Below are 15,116 nucleotides of genomic sequence, written 5' to 3' on the forward strand. Positions count from 1 at the left end.
TACCATCATCATCTTCAGAGTGTCCAGAGTTGATGAGTGTACTCAGCACTACAACAAAGAAAGTCACATTGCACCAATATTAGCTTGCAATAAATAACAACATGCCATATTCATTTTACTGATTACCAAATAGTTCCTGACCTATATTTAAAAGGAGCAATCTGTGATTTCTACATTGATTTTGCACTTTTAAATGAATAATAGCCATTAATTCTAAAATAGTATAACTTTTAATAACCTCATTAGCTTAACATTATGGAAAAAACACATGATTCCACATGTAGGAAATCACGTTTTGGAACACTTAACGTGATGATATTTCACATGAAGTTTCACATATGGATCTTCACATGTGATCACATAACATTTCACATGTGAAATAATGTAAAACCATGTGGTTTTGGAACACTTCATATGTGATGGTATTTCAGATTACATTTCACAGGTGATGCACTGCAGACAAAAATTTGTTGTTAGGATATCCCCGGAATGTCACGCAGTCTCAATGTTTTCAACTTTCATATTTGGAACACTTTGACATAAATTATTACATTGTGTTTGTTTATTTATACGGAAATTATTATTCAAGATGTCCATTATCATCCCCTTGACCAAGAAAGGGAAAGTAACTGAACTGAATGACTACCGACCCGTAGCACTAACTTCAGTCATTATGAAGTGCTTCGAGAAACTTGTCAAAGACTACATCACCTCCTCCCTCCCCGACACACTCGACCCTCTCCAATTCCCCTACCGCCCCAACAGATCCACGGACGACACAATGGCTATTGAACTGCATGCTGCCCTCTCCAACCTGGACAAGAGGAATGCATATGTGAGGATGCTGTTCATCGACTACAGCTCGGCCGTCAATACCAAAGTGCCCTCTAAATTTACCAGCAATCTCACAGCACTGGGACTGAACTCCTCCCAATGCAACTGGGTCCTGGACTTCCTGACAGGCAGCCCCCAGGTGGTGAAGGTAGGCAACATTATCTCCTCAACACGGATTCTCAACATTGGGGCCCCACCACGGTGCTTCCTGAGTCCCCTCCTGTACTCCCCGTATACCTGGTTCATCCTTGGGAGCAATTTCCAAATGCCTGAAGGTTCCACGTTCATTTGTACAAGCAATAGTACGCAAGTATAAACACCATGGGACCACGCAGCCGTCATACCGCTTAGGAAGGAAGGAGACGCGTTCTGTCTCCAAGAGATGAATGTACTTTGGTGCGAAAAGTGCAAATCAATCTCAGAACAACAGCAAAGGACCTTGTGAAGATGCTGGACGAAACAGGTACAAAAGTATCTATATCCACAGTAAAACAAGTCCTATATCGACATAACCTGAAAGGCCGCTCAGCAAGGAAGAAGCCACTGCTCCAAATCCGCCATAAAAAATCCAGACTACAGTTTGCAACTGCACATGGGGACAAAGATCGTACTTTTGGAGAAATGTCCTCTGGTCTGATGAAACAAAAATAGAACTGTTTGGCCATAATGACCATTGTTATGTTTGGAGGAAAAAGGGGCAGGCTTGCAAGCCGAAGAACACCATCCCAACCGTGAAGCACAGGGGTGGCAGCATCATGCTGTGGGGGTGCTTTGCTGCAGGAGGGACTGGTGCACTTCACAAAATAGATGGCATCATGAGGAAGGAAAATTATGTGGATATATTGAAGCAACATCTCAAGACAACAGTCAGGAAGTTAAAGCTTGGTCGCAAATGGGTCTTCCAAATGGACAATGACCTCAAGCATACTTCCAAAGTTGTGGCAAAATGGCTTAAGGACAACAAAGTCAAGGTATTGGAGTGGCCATCACAAAGCCCTGACCTCAATCCTATAGAAAATATGTGGGCAAAACTGAAAAAGCATGTGCGAGCAAGGAGGCCTACAAACCTGACTCAGTTACACCAGCTCTGTCAGGAGGTATGGGCCAAATTCACCCAAACTTATTGTGGGAAGCATGTGGAAGGCTACCCGAAACGTTTGACCCAAGTTAAACAATTTAAAGGCAATGCTACCAAATACTAATTGAGTGTATGTAGACTTCTGACCCACTGGGAATGTGATGAAAGAAATAAAAGCTTAAATAAATCATTCTCTCTACTATTATTCTGACATTTCACATTCTTAAAATAAAGTGGTGATCCTAACTGACCTAAGACAGGGAAGTTTGACTAGGATTAAATGTCAAGAATTATGAAAAACTGAGTTTAAATGTATTTGGTTAAGGTGTATGTAAACTTCCGACTTCAACTGTATCTGTAAGGTCCCTAAGTCGAGAAGTGAATTTCAAACACAGATTCAACCACAAAGACCAGGGAGGTTTTCCAATGCCTCTCAAAGAAGGGCACCTATTGGTAGATGGGTAAAAATAAAAAGAGCATACATTGAATATCCCTTTGAGCATCATGAAGATATTCATTACATTTTGGATGGTGTATCAATACACCCAGTCACTACAAAGATACAGGTGTCCTTCCTCACTAAGTCGCTGGAGAGGAAACCACTCAGGGATTTCACCATGAGGCCAATGGTGACTTCAAAACAATTACAGAGTTGAATAGCTATGATAGGAGAAAACTGAGGATCGATCAACAACATTGTGGTTACTCCACAATACTAACCTAATTGACAGAGTGAAAAGAAGGAAGCCTGTACAGAATACAGATATTCCAAAACATGCATCCTGTTTGCAACAAGGCACTAAAGCAATACTGCAAAACATGTGGCAAAGCAATACTATTATTGTCCTGAATACAAAGTGTTATGGTTGGAGCAAATCCAATACAACACATTAATAATGAGTACCACTCTTCATATTTTCAAGTGGTGACTGCATCAGTTTATGGGTATGCTTGTAATCGTTAAGGACTGGGGAGTTTTTCAGGATAAAAAAAGAAACTAAGTTAAGCACAGGCAAAATCCTAGAGGAAAATCTGGTTGCCTGCTTGCCATCAGACACTGGGAGATGAATTCACCTTTCAGCAGGCCAATAACCTAAAACACAAGGCCAAATCTACATTGGAGTTGCTTACCAAGAAGACAGTGAATGTTCCTGAGTGGCTGAGATACAGTTTTGACTTAAATCTACTTGAAAATCTATGGCAAGACCTGAAAATGGTTGTCTAGCCATGATCAACAAACAATTTGACAGAGCTTGAATAATTGTTTTAAGAATAATGGGCAAATGTTGCACAGACCAGGTGTGGACAACTCTTAGAGACTTACCCAGAAAGACTCACAGCTGTAATCGCTAACAAAGGTGATTCTATAAAGTAATGACTCAGGGGTGTGAATACTTATGTAAATTAGATTTTTTGGTATTTCATTTTCAATACATTTGCAAACATTTCTAAAAACATGTTTTCACTTTGTCATTAAGTGTATTGTGTGTAGATGTTTGAGAAAAATACATAATTTAATCAATTTTTAATTCAGGCTGTAACACAACAAAATGTGGAATTAGTCAAGCGGTATGGATACTTTCTGAAGGCACTGTATCACTCCTCACCTCTCCACCTAATAGCTGATGTGTGGTGAGCGTTCTGACACAAAAATGGTCACTGTGCATCACCCAGGTGGGTGCAACGCGTTGCTGGTGGATGAGGTGAGTTTCCCGCTACTATGTAAAGCGCTTTGAGTAACTCAGTTGGTAGAAAAGCACTATATAAATCCAATCATTATTAATCACAGTAACTTCTCACAAGATCACATGATCACATGCGATCACGTGAAATTCATGTGTTTTTTCCGTAAGGGTAGTACAACTGTCATATCTCAAGTCGCTCTGGATAAGAGCGTCTGCTAAATGACTAAAATGTAAATGTAAATATGTCATCATAACACAAAATATACTGTTATTTTATGACAATGTTTGTTAACAATGTCCGTGTAAACAAACAATGTACATGAATTAATTAGTATAGCCCCATTCTTCAGCCGTATACCACAACAAGCGGCAGGGTGAATTACGGACTGCAGCTTTAAATGGCCATTGACATGTTCTGCAGCAGGTTTGCATTTATTAGGATGACTCATGTACTGGAGGCAGCTCTGCAGGGTAGTCACAAGCTGGCACAGCCACAAAGTCATCAAATCGGATTTGAAACCTAACCCTAACCTTAACCCTAACTTTTACCACACTTCTAACCTCATGCCTAACCCTAAATTCGGACCAAAAAGCGTATTATTATTTATTTATTTTATCCTCGATATGTAGACAAGTTAGACTGCAGCTGGCCCATCTAGTGAATATAGCTCAGCTCTGCCTCCATCAAAATATTCATCCCAATAAAAGTAAACCTGCTGTTCTGGACATAGAGAAAGTACAGAGACCAAAAACCACACAATCTCTTAGTACAGTTAACTATAACTGTAGCGAAGGAACTCTCAACCATTTACAATAATCACATGCTGATACTAGAACACAAGCAACAAATATAGCATTTTGCATTCATTGTCATTGACAGCACATTTTGCAACCACTGAGTTAGCGCTACTCTTTAGTTCCTGAGTGGTGACCTGGTTAAATGTACACCACACCACCACACTACACAGGTCTGCATGGCATCTGCTATATAAACTCAGGTTCTCACAGAGATGCAACTTTAATGTAAGGGGGTCATTCAACCCCACCTCATATACAGATATATGATCTTAATTTAAACTAGATGTCACAGCAAAATAATCCTGAAGCAACAGGATTTGAAAAACTAGTCAATAATGTTGCTTGATTGGTGGTTAGGCTATTAGTTGGCCAAAAGTAGGCTACATGAAAAGTGCAATACTGTTATTGCTGCAATATGTAACTTTTTGAGAGACCTGACAAAATTAACATAGAAATGTGAGTTATAGATCTGTCATTCTCATTGAAAGCAAATATAAGAAGCGGTAGATCAGTTCTATGTTCACTTTTTCTATGGTTTCCGTTTTTAAGTTTAAAAAAAAAAATATTTTACTTTTGGTTTTAAACACCAGCTTCAAACAGCTGAAAACACTAAATTGTTCCTTATGGAAAATATATTTTCACAGCGGTTTAGATGGTACAATGATTCTCTACACTACACCTGCTTGTTTTGTCACATAAACTGAAATTAGGTGAACTATAAGAATTTTAGCAACCAGAAAATGGCAGAGCGATTTCTGCATACTGTGTTCCATTCTGTCCTGCCATCGATCTCTGAACTACAGTTCTTCTGACCAACCCCTCTACTTCCTATAAAATGGCAGACCAATTAGTTGGGATCACCACTTTATTTTAAGAATGTGAAATGTCAGAATAATAGTAGAGAGAATTATTTATTTTAGCTTTTATTTCTTTCATCACATTCTCAGTGGGTCAGAAGTTTACATACACTCAATTAGTATTTGGTAGCATTGCCTTTAAATTGTTTAACTTGGGTCAAACGTTTCGGGTAGCATTCCACATGCTTTCCACAATAAGTTTGGGTGAATTTTGGCCCATACCTCCTGACAGAGCTGGTGTAACTGAGTCAGGTTTGTAGGCCTCCTTGCTCGCACATGCTTTTTCAGTTTTGCCCACACATTTTCTATATGATTGAGGTTAGGTCTTTGTGATGGCCACTCCAATACCTTGACTTTGTTGTCCTTAAGCCATTTTGCCACAACTTTGGAAGTATGCTTGGGCTCATTGTCCATTTGGAAGACCCATTTGCGACCAAGCTTTAACTTCCTGACTGATGTCTTGAGATGTTGCTTCAATATATCCACATAATTTTCCTTCCTCATGATGCCATCTATTTTGTGAAGTGCACAAGTCTCTCCTGCAGCAAAGCACCCCCACAGCATGATGCTGCCCCCCTGTGCTTCACGTTTGGGATGGTGTTCTTCGGCTTTCAAGGACCCCCTTTTCCTCCAAACATAACGATGGTCATTATGGCCAAAGTTCTATTTTTGTTTCAGACCAGAGGACATTTCTCCAAAAAGTACGATCTTTGTCCCCATGTGCAGTTGCAAACTGTAGTCTGGCTTTTTTATGGCGGTTTTGAAGCAGTGGCTTCTTCCTTGCTGAGCGGTGTAGTGTCGAGACAACGATGCTGATCATGCTGTGATGACAAGAAATCCGCTGACACTGTCCTTGATTATAATGGTTTATTACATCAAAGATTACAGTATCAATTTACAGACTCCTGCAGAAGTCCGGAGAACAACTGACCCAATCTCTAATATGTTGTTCTTTCGTCCTTTGTTCAAAACATGGTATTTATATCCTATGTAACATAAGATGGGTGTTTTTTTATAGACCAATCCCTGGCCTCCTCATATCTCCAAATGTCCTCTATTCCAAGAAGCCTATGTAGTAATGCTTTCCAGATGTTTCAGCAAAGCAGAGTAAAGTTCATCTATTACACCATTTGCAAACGTCAGCAAAATCATAGACTTTCAGATACTACATATTTCCCCCCTTCGAGACTAATTAAGTCTCGAAAACAAAAATAATAGGATTATGACAAATAACAATTTTTGTTCTTGAGTAACTTTAGCAATAAACCAAAATGTATGGAGAGTAAACACATTTTTATATAGACACATTTTTGTATGGAGTGTAAATAAATTGTTATGGAGTGTAAATAAATTGTTATGGAGTGTAAATAAATTGTTATGGAGTGTAAGAGTGAAAAACCTGCCTGGCAGCTTTCATTCCAAATATCCATCAATCAATCAAGACAGGAAAATTCTCTCACGGCCCCTCTGCCCCAGGCGACCACCTAAGTACTCCAGATCAATTTATAAATCTTTATCAATGCATTTTAAGCTATGATGCAATTGAATACACATGAAAACCTCAGAAAACAAAATACAATCAAGAATGTCCACATTCAGGCTGGTTGACCCATCGGATCCTCCTGTGGATTCTCTCTGTCCCTGCCTAGACCCAATATCCCTAAGCTTCAACGAAATAAACAAAAACATCTGAGGTCCCCACATGCATCCAACAACAGAAAACATCATTCTTCAAAAATGTATACAGAAAGAATATAACACTGGAATGTAGTCCACTACACTGCAGCTCCTCCACAGTGTCGACTTTCAACACCTTCCTTGTTCCACTTCCTCCAGTCCATTCATATTGTCCATGTTTGAGTATTTGAATCCCACTCTACACATCCCCATATACTTCTGGAAGAAAAGAAAACACCAACCAGTATCTTTTGCAAAACAACACAAGCAAATTAAAACATCAATATCAACAATAATATAAAAATGATATATAAAATGATATATAAGATGAATCACATTCCATTTCCCCCTTTGATTCATAAGAAAATACTAAATATCACAATAATATGTAAAGACATGCGAAAATTATCACACAATCAGATTTTTTCCCCAATTTTTTCAAAAAACATTTAACTGATTTATCCACAAAACTCTTTCCCATTTTCTGAGGATATTAAATCGGGAAATCCCCACCTGCTTATGACTTCTTTACACAAAAACTTACCAACCGACTGAGCATCTTTTAGCTTAGTTGGACATCTTATGCACCTCTTGGTGTAGGAATGTAACCAGGAATAACAGTCACACCCCTGCAAACATTATTTTTCAGACAGATTGTGCACCTGCCTATGACATAGTCAACCTGTTAAAGCAAATATGGTGCCCAAAAATCATACTCCTTTGTGATCTTTCTCCTAACCTCCCCCCTTGCAACATGAGCTAACCCATGTGCTTCCTGAATCATCAGACCTAATAGGTCTAGAGGCGCTACTATCAACCCCTGATGGTTTCTCCAAAGACAACAAAGGCATATTACTCTGAGGATTTTTTATTGTCCTTAAAACACCTGCTTTCGAAAGTCCTTCAATTTGTGGTTCAATCCCTTGGATTGCTTCATCTTTCAATGGATACTGATTCTTCCAAGGAGGTCTGGCTCCTGGTCGAAGTTCAACTTTCACCTCAATTGGGCTGATTTCACAAGTCCAATATCAGTACTGTGTTGAGACCACAAACATTCTGGAACTTGTTGCAACATCTCCTCTTTCATAGGGTCTGAATCCATCTTCGCACTGCAAATAGATTAATGTGTCATCCGTACAGTTTGTGGCTCTCCTTGTCCTTGAGCCGAAATCATGATTTTGAGAAATCGCTGATCTTCACTCCTCCAAATCGCCAAATTCTCTTTCATCGGTACGAAAACAGCTTTCTCTGCTTCTGTCATCATTTCTCCTATATGCTTCTGCTCATAGCCTTCAGAAACCAACAAAGTCAATCTTCTCAATCTCAAATTCTTTATCCAGATAATCGTCTGTGTTTATCTTCATAGCTGCTCCTTGTGGTCCTAAAATTATGCAACATGAGCAGAGTTGAACTTTCTTTGGTTGATGACTCAACCATTCCTCTGAGTTCGATTGGGCAGCATTCATGAAATACTTGAGCGTACAATGAAATTGATATTCCGGAAGCCTCGCATCTGGCATATTTGCCACAATGAATTTCTCCCATATCTTAGCCTGCTTCAAAAAATCTTCACTGAGATTTCCAATCCAGAATACTGAAGAAGAATCCATCTCTGTCGTCATCGACAATTGGTAAACCTTTTCCTTTGGCACTTCTACCAGACAGCCGTCTGGTGTACATTTTATTGTACAGTTCAATTTACACAATGCATCTCTTCCCAACAATGCGATAGGTGTATGTTCCGATACCAGTATGGGTATTGAAATTTTCTGATTTTCATAGCAGAGCTCAATTGGTTCCGTAAGAGGAATCAGCTGTTTCACTCCCTCAAATCTGATTGTCCTAATTAGTTGATTGGACATAGGGAGATGTGTATCATCTTCAGGCCGAACACAGGTAAAAGCAGCTCCGCTATCCGCCATCACTTCCAATGGTCGTTTGTTTACTTTCACCTCAATTGTTGGATCTTTTTCCGGTCCTGATGCTACCAGCTGACACCCCCGTTTCGGATCTTCTGGGCACCTCTAGAATCCTTGCTCCGGGCCCCTATAAGGGTTCACCGTTCCTCCAGATGATCTTGACTGGCCCCTGTATCTTCCTCTGAAATTCCCTCTGGTGTTTCCTCCTGGCCCATTACACTCACGGGCAAAGTGACCAACCTGTCCATAATTATAACACACTTCTGAAGATTGCTGGAAGTATGGCTTAAATCTTCCTCCTCTTCCTCTTCCAAAGCCTTCTCGTCCTCTTCCTCTCCAATTCTGTGTCTGTCCAGAAACTGGCTGTGGATATGAAACAACTGGTACCGCTATTGGTGGCTGGTACAATTGCGGTTGGAACTGGTTCGGTTGAAGCTGTGGCAGTGATTGTTGATTTGGTGCACACTGATTCTGCATAACCAAAGCTTGTTTCTTCTCCTTCTTATTCTCCAGTTGTATTTGATTGAGTTTTCTGAGAGTTTTTTGGTCCTGTTCTTTCTGGTTGTGTTCCTTTTTCCAGTACAGATCCACTTGATGGGCTATATGATCTGTACAGACACCTTTTGTCATGCTTCCAAGTCCAACCACCTCTGCCAGTTTGCTCCTTACTGGTGAGGGCAGTCCCATCTGCAGATTAGCTCTCAAAATTGACTGCTCTATTTGACTCACATCTGGATCATTTTCGGTAATATTTCTCCACAATTGATGAATGTCAAGGGTTGCTATGGTAGGTGTGGTGTGGAATCAGGCGCAGGAGGCAGAAGTAAAGTCCAACAAAAATGCTATAGTAGAATTCAACAATGAATATCCACAACCAGCCCGGAGGCGAGAAAAGCGCGCACAGGCGTATACAAACGGGCGCAGTAATTAAGTGCGTAATCTACTCCTAAACAACAAACAAGGAGGAAAGCACAACAATAGCGCACCAAAATACAAGTAGCGCAGCAACACGACATGGAACAATTACACACAACACCTAACTAACAACAAGGAAACTAAATAGCGTGCTAATTAAGACATAACAAAAAACAGGTGTGACAAACAGACAAAACCAATCAAACAAGAAACATAGAGCGGTGGCAGCTAGTACTCCGGAGACGACGACCGCCGAAACCTGCCCGAACAAGGAGGAGGGGCCGCCTCGGCCGAAACCGTGACAGTACCCCCCCCTTGACGCGCGGCTCCAGCCGTGCGCCGCCCCCGGCCTCGGGGACGACCCGGAGGACGCGGCGCAGGGCGCGCAGGATGACCACGATGGAATTCGGTCAGCAGGGACGGATCCAGAATGTCCCTCCTCGGCACCCAGCACCGCTCCTCCGGACCGTACCCCTCCCACTCCACGAGATATTGGAGACCCCCCATCCGGCGTCTCGAATCCAGGATGGTCCGAACAGTGTACGCCGGAGCCCCCTCGATGTCCAACGGGAGCGGAGGAGTCTCCTCAATCTCAAAGTCCTGGAGTGGACCAGCTACCACCGGCCTGAGGAGAGACACATGGAACGAGGGGTTAATATTCTTGTAATCAATGGGCAGTTGTAACCTGTAACACACCTTGTTCAATCTCCTCAGGACTTTAAAAGGCCCCACAAACCGCCGACCCAGCTTCCGGCAGGGCAGGCGAAGGGGCAGGTTTCTGGTTGAGAGCCAGACTCGATCTCCAGGTGCGTACACTGGCCCCTCACTGCGGTGTAGGTCGGCGCTCGTCTTCTGTCGACGGATGGCTCGCTGCAGATGGACGTGTGCAGCGTTCCACGTCTCCACGGAGCGCCGCACCCACTCATCCACAGCAGGGGCCTCGATCTGGCTCTCATGCCAAGGTGCCAGAACCGGCTGGTACCCTAACACACACTGGAAAGGGGTTAGTCTCGTGGAGGAGTGGCGGAGAGAGTTCTGTGCCATCTCGGCCCAGGGCACATATCTCGCCCACTCCTCCGGCCGGCCCTGACAATATGACCTCAGAAACCTACCCACATCCTGGTTGACTCGTTCGACCTGCCCATTACTCTCCGGGTGGTAACCCGAGGTAAGGCTCACCGAGACCCCCAACCGTTCCATAAAGGCTCTCCAGACCCTGGAGGTAAACTGGGGGCCTCGATCGGACACTATATCCTCGGGTACCCGTAATGCCGGAAGACGTGAGTAAATAGAGCCTCAGCGGTCTGTAGGGCAGTAGGAAGACCCGGCATGGGAAGGAGACGACAGGCCTTCGAGAACCGATCCACAACGACCAGGATGGTGGTATTCCCTTGTGAGGAGGGAAGGTCGGTAACAAAATCCACCGAGAGGTGAGACCAGGGTCGTTGTGGAACGGGCAGGGGTTGTAATTTACCCCTGGGCAAATGTCTGGGCGCCTTACACTGGGCACACACTGAGCAGGAGGAGACATAAACCCTCACATCCCTGGCTAACGTTGGCCACCAGTACTTCGTACTAAGGCAGTGCACTGTCCGGCCAATACCTGGATGTCCAGAGGAGGGGGACGTGTGAGCCCAATAAATCAGCCGATCCCGGACCTCGAGCGGGACGTACGTCCGACCCACCGGACACTGTGGAGGGCTAGGGTCGGTGCGTAATGCCCGCTCGATCTCCGCATCGACCTCCCACACCACCAGTGCCACCAGACAAGACTCCGGTAGTATGGGAATGGGCTCCACGCACCTCTCCTCCGCGTCATACCGCCGGGACAGGGCATCTGCCTTCCCGTTCTGGGACCCAGGGATGTAAGTGATCTTGAACACAAACCGGGCGAGAAATATAGTCCATCGAGCCTGGCGAGGATTCAGTCTCCTAGCTGCCCGAATGTATTCCAGGTTACGATGGTCGGTCAGAATGAGAAAAGGGTGCTGAGCCCCCTCAAGCCAATGCCTCCACACCTTTAGGGCCTGTACTACGGCTAACAGCTCCCTGTCCCCTACGTCATAGTTCCGCTCCGCCGGACTGAGCTTTTTAGAATAAAAAGCACAGGGGCGGAGCTTAGGTGGTGTGCCGGACCGTTGAGAAAGAACTGCCCCGATACCGGCCTCAGACGCGTCCACCTCTACTTGGAAGGGTAAAGTGGGATCCGGGTGCGCCAGCACCGGAGCCGAGGTAAACAGGTCCTTCAGTCTCCCAAAGGCCCTGTCCGCCTCAGCCGACCACTGCAAGCGCACCGGACCCCCCTTAAGAAGAGACGTTATGGGAGCTGCCACCTGTCCAAAACCCCGGATAAACCTTCGGTAGTAATTCGCAAAACCCAAGAACCGCTGCACCTCTTTAACCGTAGTTGGGGTTTGCCAATTACGCACGGCGGACACTCGGTCCACCTCCATTCTCACCCCTGACGCAGACAACTGGTAACCCAAAAAAGAGACTGACTCCTGAAAGAACAGACATTTCTCGGCTTTGACATACAGGTCATGCTCCAACAGTCTCCTCAATACCCTGCGCACCAGGGCTACATGCTCGGCCTGAGTAGAACTGTACACAAGAATATCATCTATGTACACCACTACTCCCTGCGCCTGCATGTCCCGGAAAATCTCATCTACAAACGATTGGAAGACTGATGGAGCATTCATTAACCCATATGGCATGACGAGATACTCGTAATGGCCGGAGGTAGTACTAAATGCTGTCTTCCACTCATCGCCCTCCCTAATGCGCACCAAGTTATATGCGCTCCTGAGGTCCAATTTTGTGAAAAACCGTGCCCCGTGTAATGACTCCGTCATGGTCGCAATCAGCGGGAGTGGATAACTATATTTCACAGTCACCTGATTGAGACCGCGGTAATCAATACACGGACGCAACCTCCATCCTTTTTCTTCACAAAAAAGAAGCTCGAGGACGCGGGAGAAGTGGAGGGCCGTATGTATCCCTGTCTCAGAGACTCGGCAATGTAAGTGTCCATTGCCCTTTTCTCCTCCTGTGACAAAGGATACACATGGCTCCGCGGGAGCGCAGCTCCTGTCTGGAGGTCTATCGCACAATCCCCCTGTCTATGAGGTGGCAACCTTGCCGCTCTGGTCTTACTAAACACGAGTGCCAAATCCTCATACTCAGGCGGAATGTGTAGTGCTGGCATCTGGTTCGGGCTCTCCACCGAGGTCGCCCCTACGGAAACACCCAGACATAGCCCCTCACACTGAGCAGACCACCCTTTAAGAGCCCTCTCTCGCCACGAAATCGTAGGATCATGGGTAATCAACCAGGGAAGCCCCAGTACCACCGGATACGCAGGAGAGTCGATCAGATAGAGTTGAATCGTCTCCTCATGACCCCCCTGCGTCATCATCCTAAGTGGCGCCGTGACTTCCCTAATTAACCCAGATCCTAACGGACGACTATCTAAGGCATGTACAGGGAAGGGTTTATCGACTGAAAGAAGGGGAATCCCTAACTTAACACAGAAATTACGATCTACAAAATTCCCAGCTGCGCCTGAATCGACTAGCGCCATATGCTGGGAACGAGGTGCAACCTGTGGGAAACAAACAGGTAATGTAATGTGTACGACAGAAAGCTCTGGGTAAGTAGGGCGCCTACTCACCTGGGAGGACTCCCCAATGTGTGACCTGCCATCTCCCTCACCAGGGAACCCTCCCCAGCACCTAGCCGCGGTGTGCCCTCCGCGGCCACAGTTGGTGCAGGAGACTGCCCCCCTCGGGTTCCTTCCTCTCCTCCCTCTAGCGCCAGCACCTCCAAGCTCCATCGGGCTCTGCTCGGAGGCGCTGGAGGGTGGAATGGGATGCCCCCACCTGGGACGTCCGTGGGTCGCGAGCAGGGTGTCCAGCCGAATGACCATGTCCACCAGCTGGTCAAATGTTAGTGTAGTATCCCTGCACGCTAACTCTCTGCGGACGTCCTCCCGAAGGCTACATCTAAAGTGGTCTATGAGGGCCCTCTCATTCCACCCTGCATCGGCCGCTAGAGTCCGGAACTCCAGCGCAGACTCTTGAGCGCTCCTCATCCCCTGTCGGAGGTGGAATAGACGCTCCCCCGCCGCCTTCCCCTCTGGTGGATGGTCAAAGACAGCACGGAAGCGGCGGGAGAACTCCGCATAGGTGACTGTGGCGGCGTCTATTCCCCTCCATTCGGCGTTGGCCCACTCCAACGCCTTGCCGGTGAGACAGGAGATGAGGGCGGAAACGCTCTCGTATCCCGAGGGCGCCGGGTGTATGGTGGCAAGGTAGAGTTCCACTTGTAATAGGAACCCCTGACACCCGGCAGCGGTGCCGTCGTACGCCCTCGGGAGGCGAGCCGAATCCCACTGGGTTCCGGTAGTTGGACGGGCGGGCTGTCCGATGGTGATGGTGCGATAGGTGGGGGTGTGGGTACCCCGCTGGTTTCCCATCGATGGAAGGTGTTCATTACGCGGTCCAAGGCGTGTCCGATCTGGTTGATACGATCCTCTTGACCGCGAAGACGCTCCTCCATGATGTCGGTGGGTGCTCCTGCTGATTCCATAAAGGTGTGTAATTCTGTCAAGGGTTGCTATGGTAGGTGTGGTGTGGAATCAGGCGCAGGAGGCAGAAGTAAAGTCCAACAAAAATGCTATAGTAGAATTCAACAATGAATATCCACAACCAGCCCGGAGGCGAGAAAAGCGCGCACAGGCGTATACAAACGGGCGCAGTAATTAAGTGCGTAATCTACTCCTAAACAACAAACAAGGAGGAAAGCACAACAATAGCGCACCAAAATACAAGTAGCGCAGCAACACGACATGGAACAATTACACACAACACCTAACTAACAACAAGGAAACTAAATAGGGTGCTAATTAAGACATAACACAAAACAGGTGTGACAAACAGACAAAACAAATCAAACAAGAAACATAGAGCGGTGGCAGCTAGTACTCCGGAGACGACGACCGCCGAAACCTGCCCGAACAAGGAGGAGGGGCCGCCTCGGCCGAAACCGTGACAATGAACTCTTGACACATAGGCTCTCTGATTTTCTTGTTGTCTTCACTTTCATCAGAGATCGAATCTCTTGTATTCTTGTACTCTTGTATTCTTCTTCTTCCAACTTCCATCACCCCTTCTTTCCGCTCTGGCCAACCTCTGTCTGATCACAGGGTCATATCCACCCATGATCTCTTCTGAATCACTCTGATCATCATCATCATCATCATCTTCAAGTTCCATCCTCCTGAACCTCACTCCACCCTTAGTTTCCAGACATCTCATTTTCTTCTTACTCTTGGAGTTTGGATTCATCTCTA

The 15,116-nt window shown here is 45.3% G+C and overlaps 1 protein-coding gene across 1 annotated transcript in view; it reads right to left on the reverse strand.

The window, feature by feature from the left end:
• LOC123483162 (basement membrane-specific heparan sulfate proteoglycan core protein-like) overlaps nucleotides 1-15,116 on the reverse strand; it is a gene marked incomplete at its 5' end in the record, with an annotated part of 55,626 nt that overhangs the window by 28,237 nt on the left and 12,273 nt on the right. The window contains one exon of the mRNA XM_045212679.1: nucleotides 4-48. Within this exon, the coding sequence (XP_045068614.1) occupies nucleotides 4-48 (45 nt within the window). The remainder of the gene's footprint in view (nucleotides 1-3; nucleotides 49-15,116) is intronic.

Source organism: Coregonus clupeaformis, unplaced genomic scaffold (genome assembly GCF_020615455.1).
Source record: "Coregonus clupeaformis isolate EN_2021a unplaced genomic scaffold, ASM2061545v1 scaf0039, whole genome shotgun sequence".
Classification (NCBI taxonomy): Eukaryota; Metazoa; Chordata; class Actinopteri; order Salmoniformes; family Salmonidae; genus Coregonus; species Coregonus clupeaformis.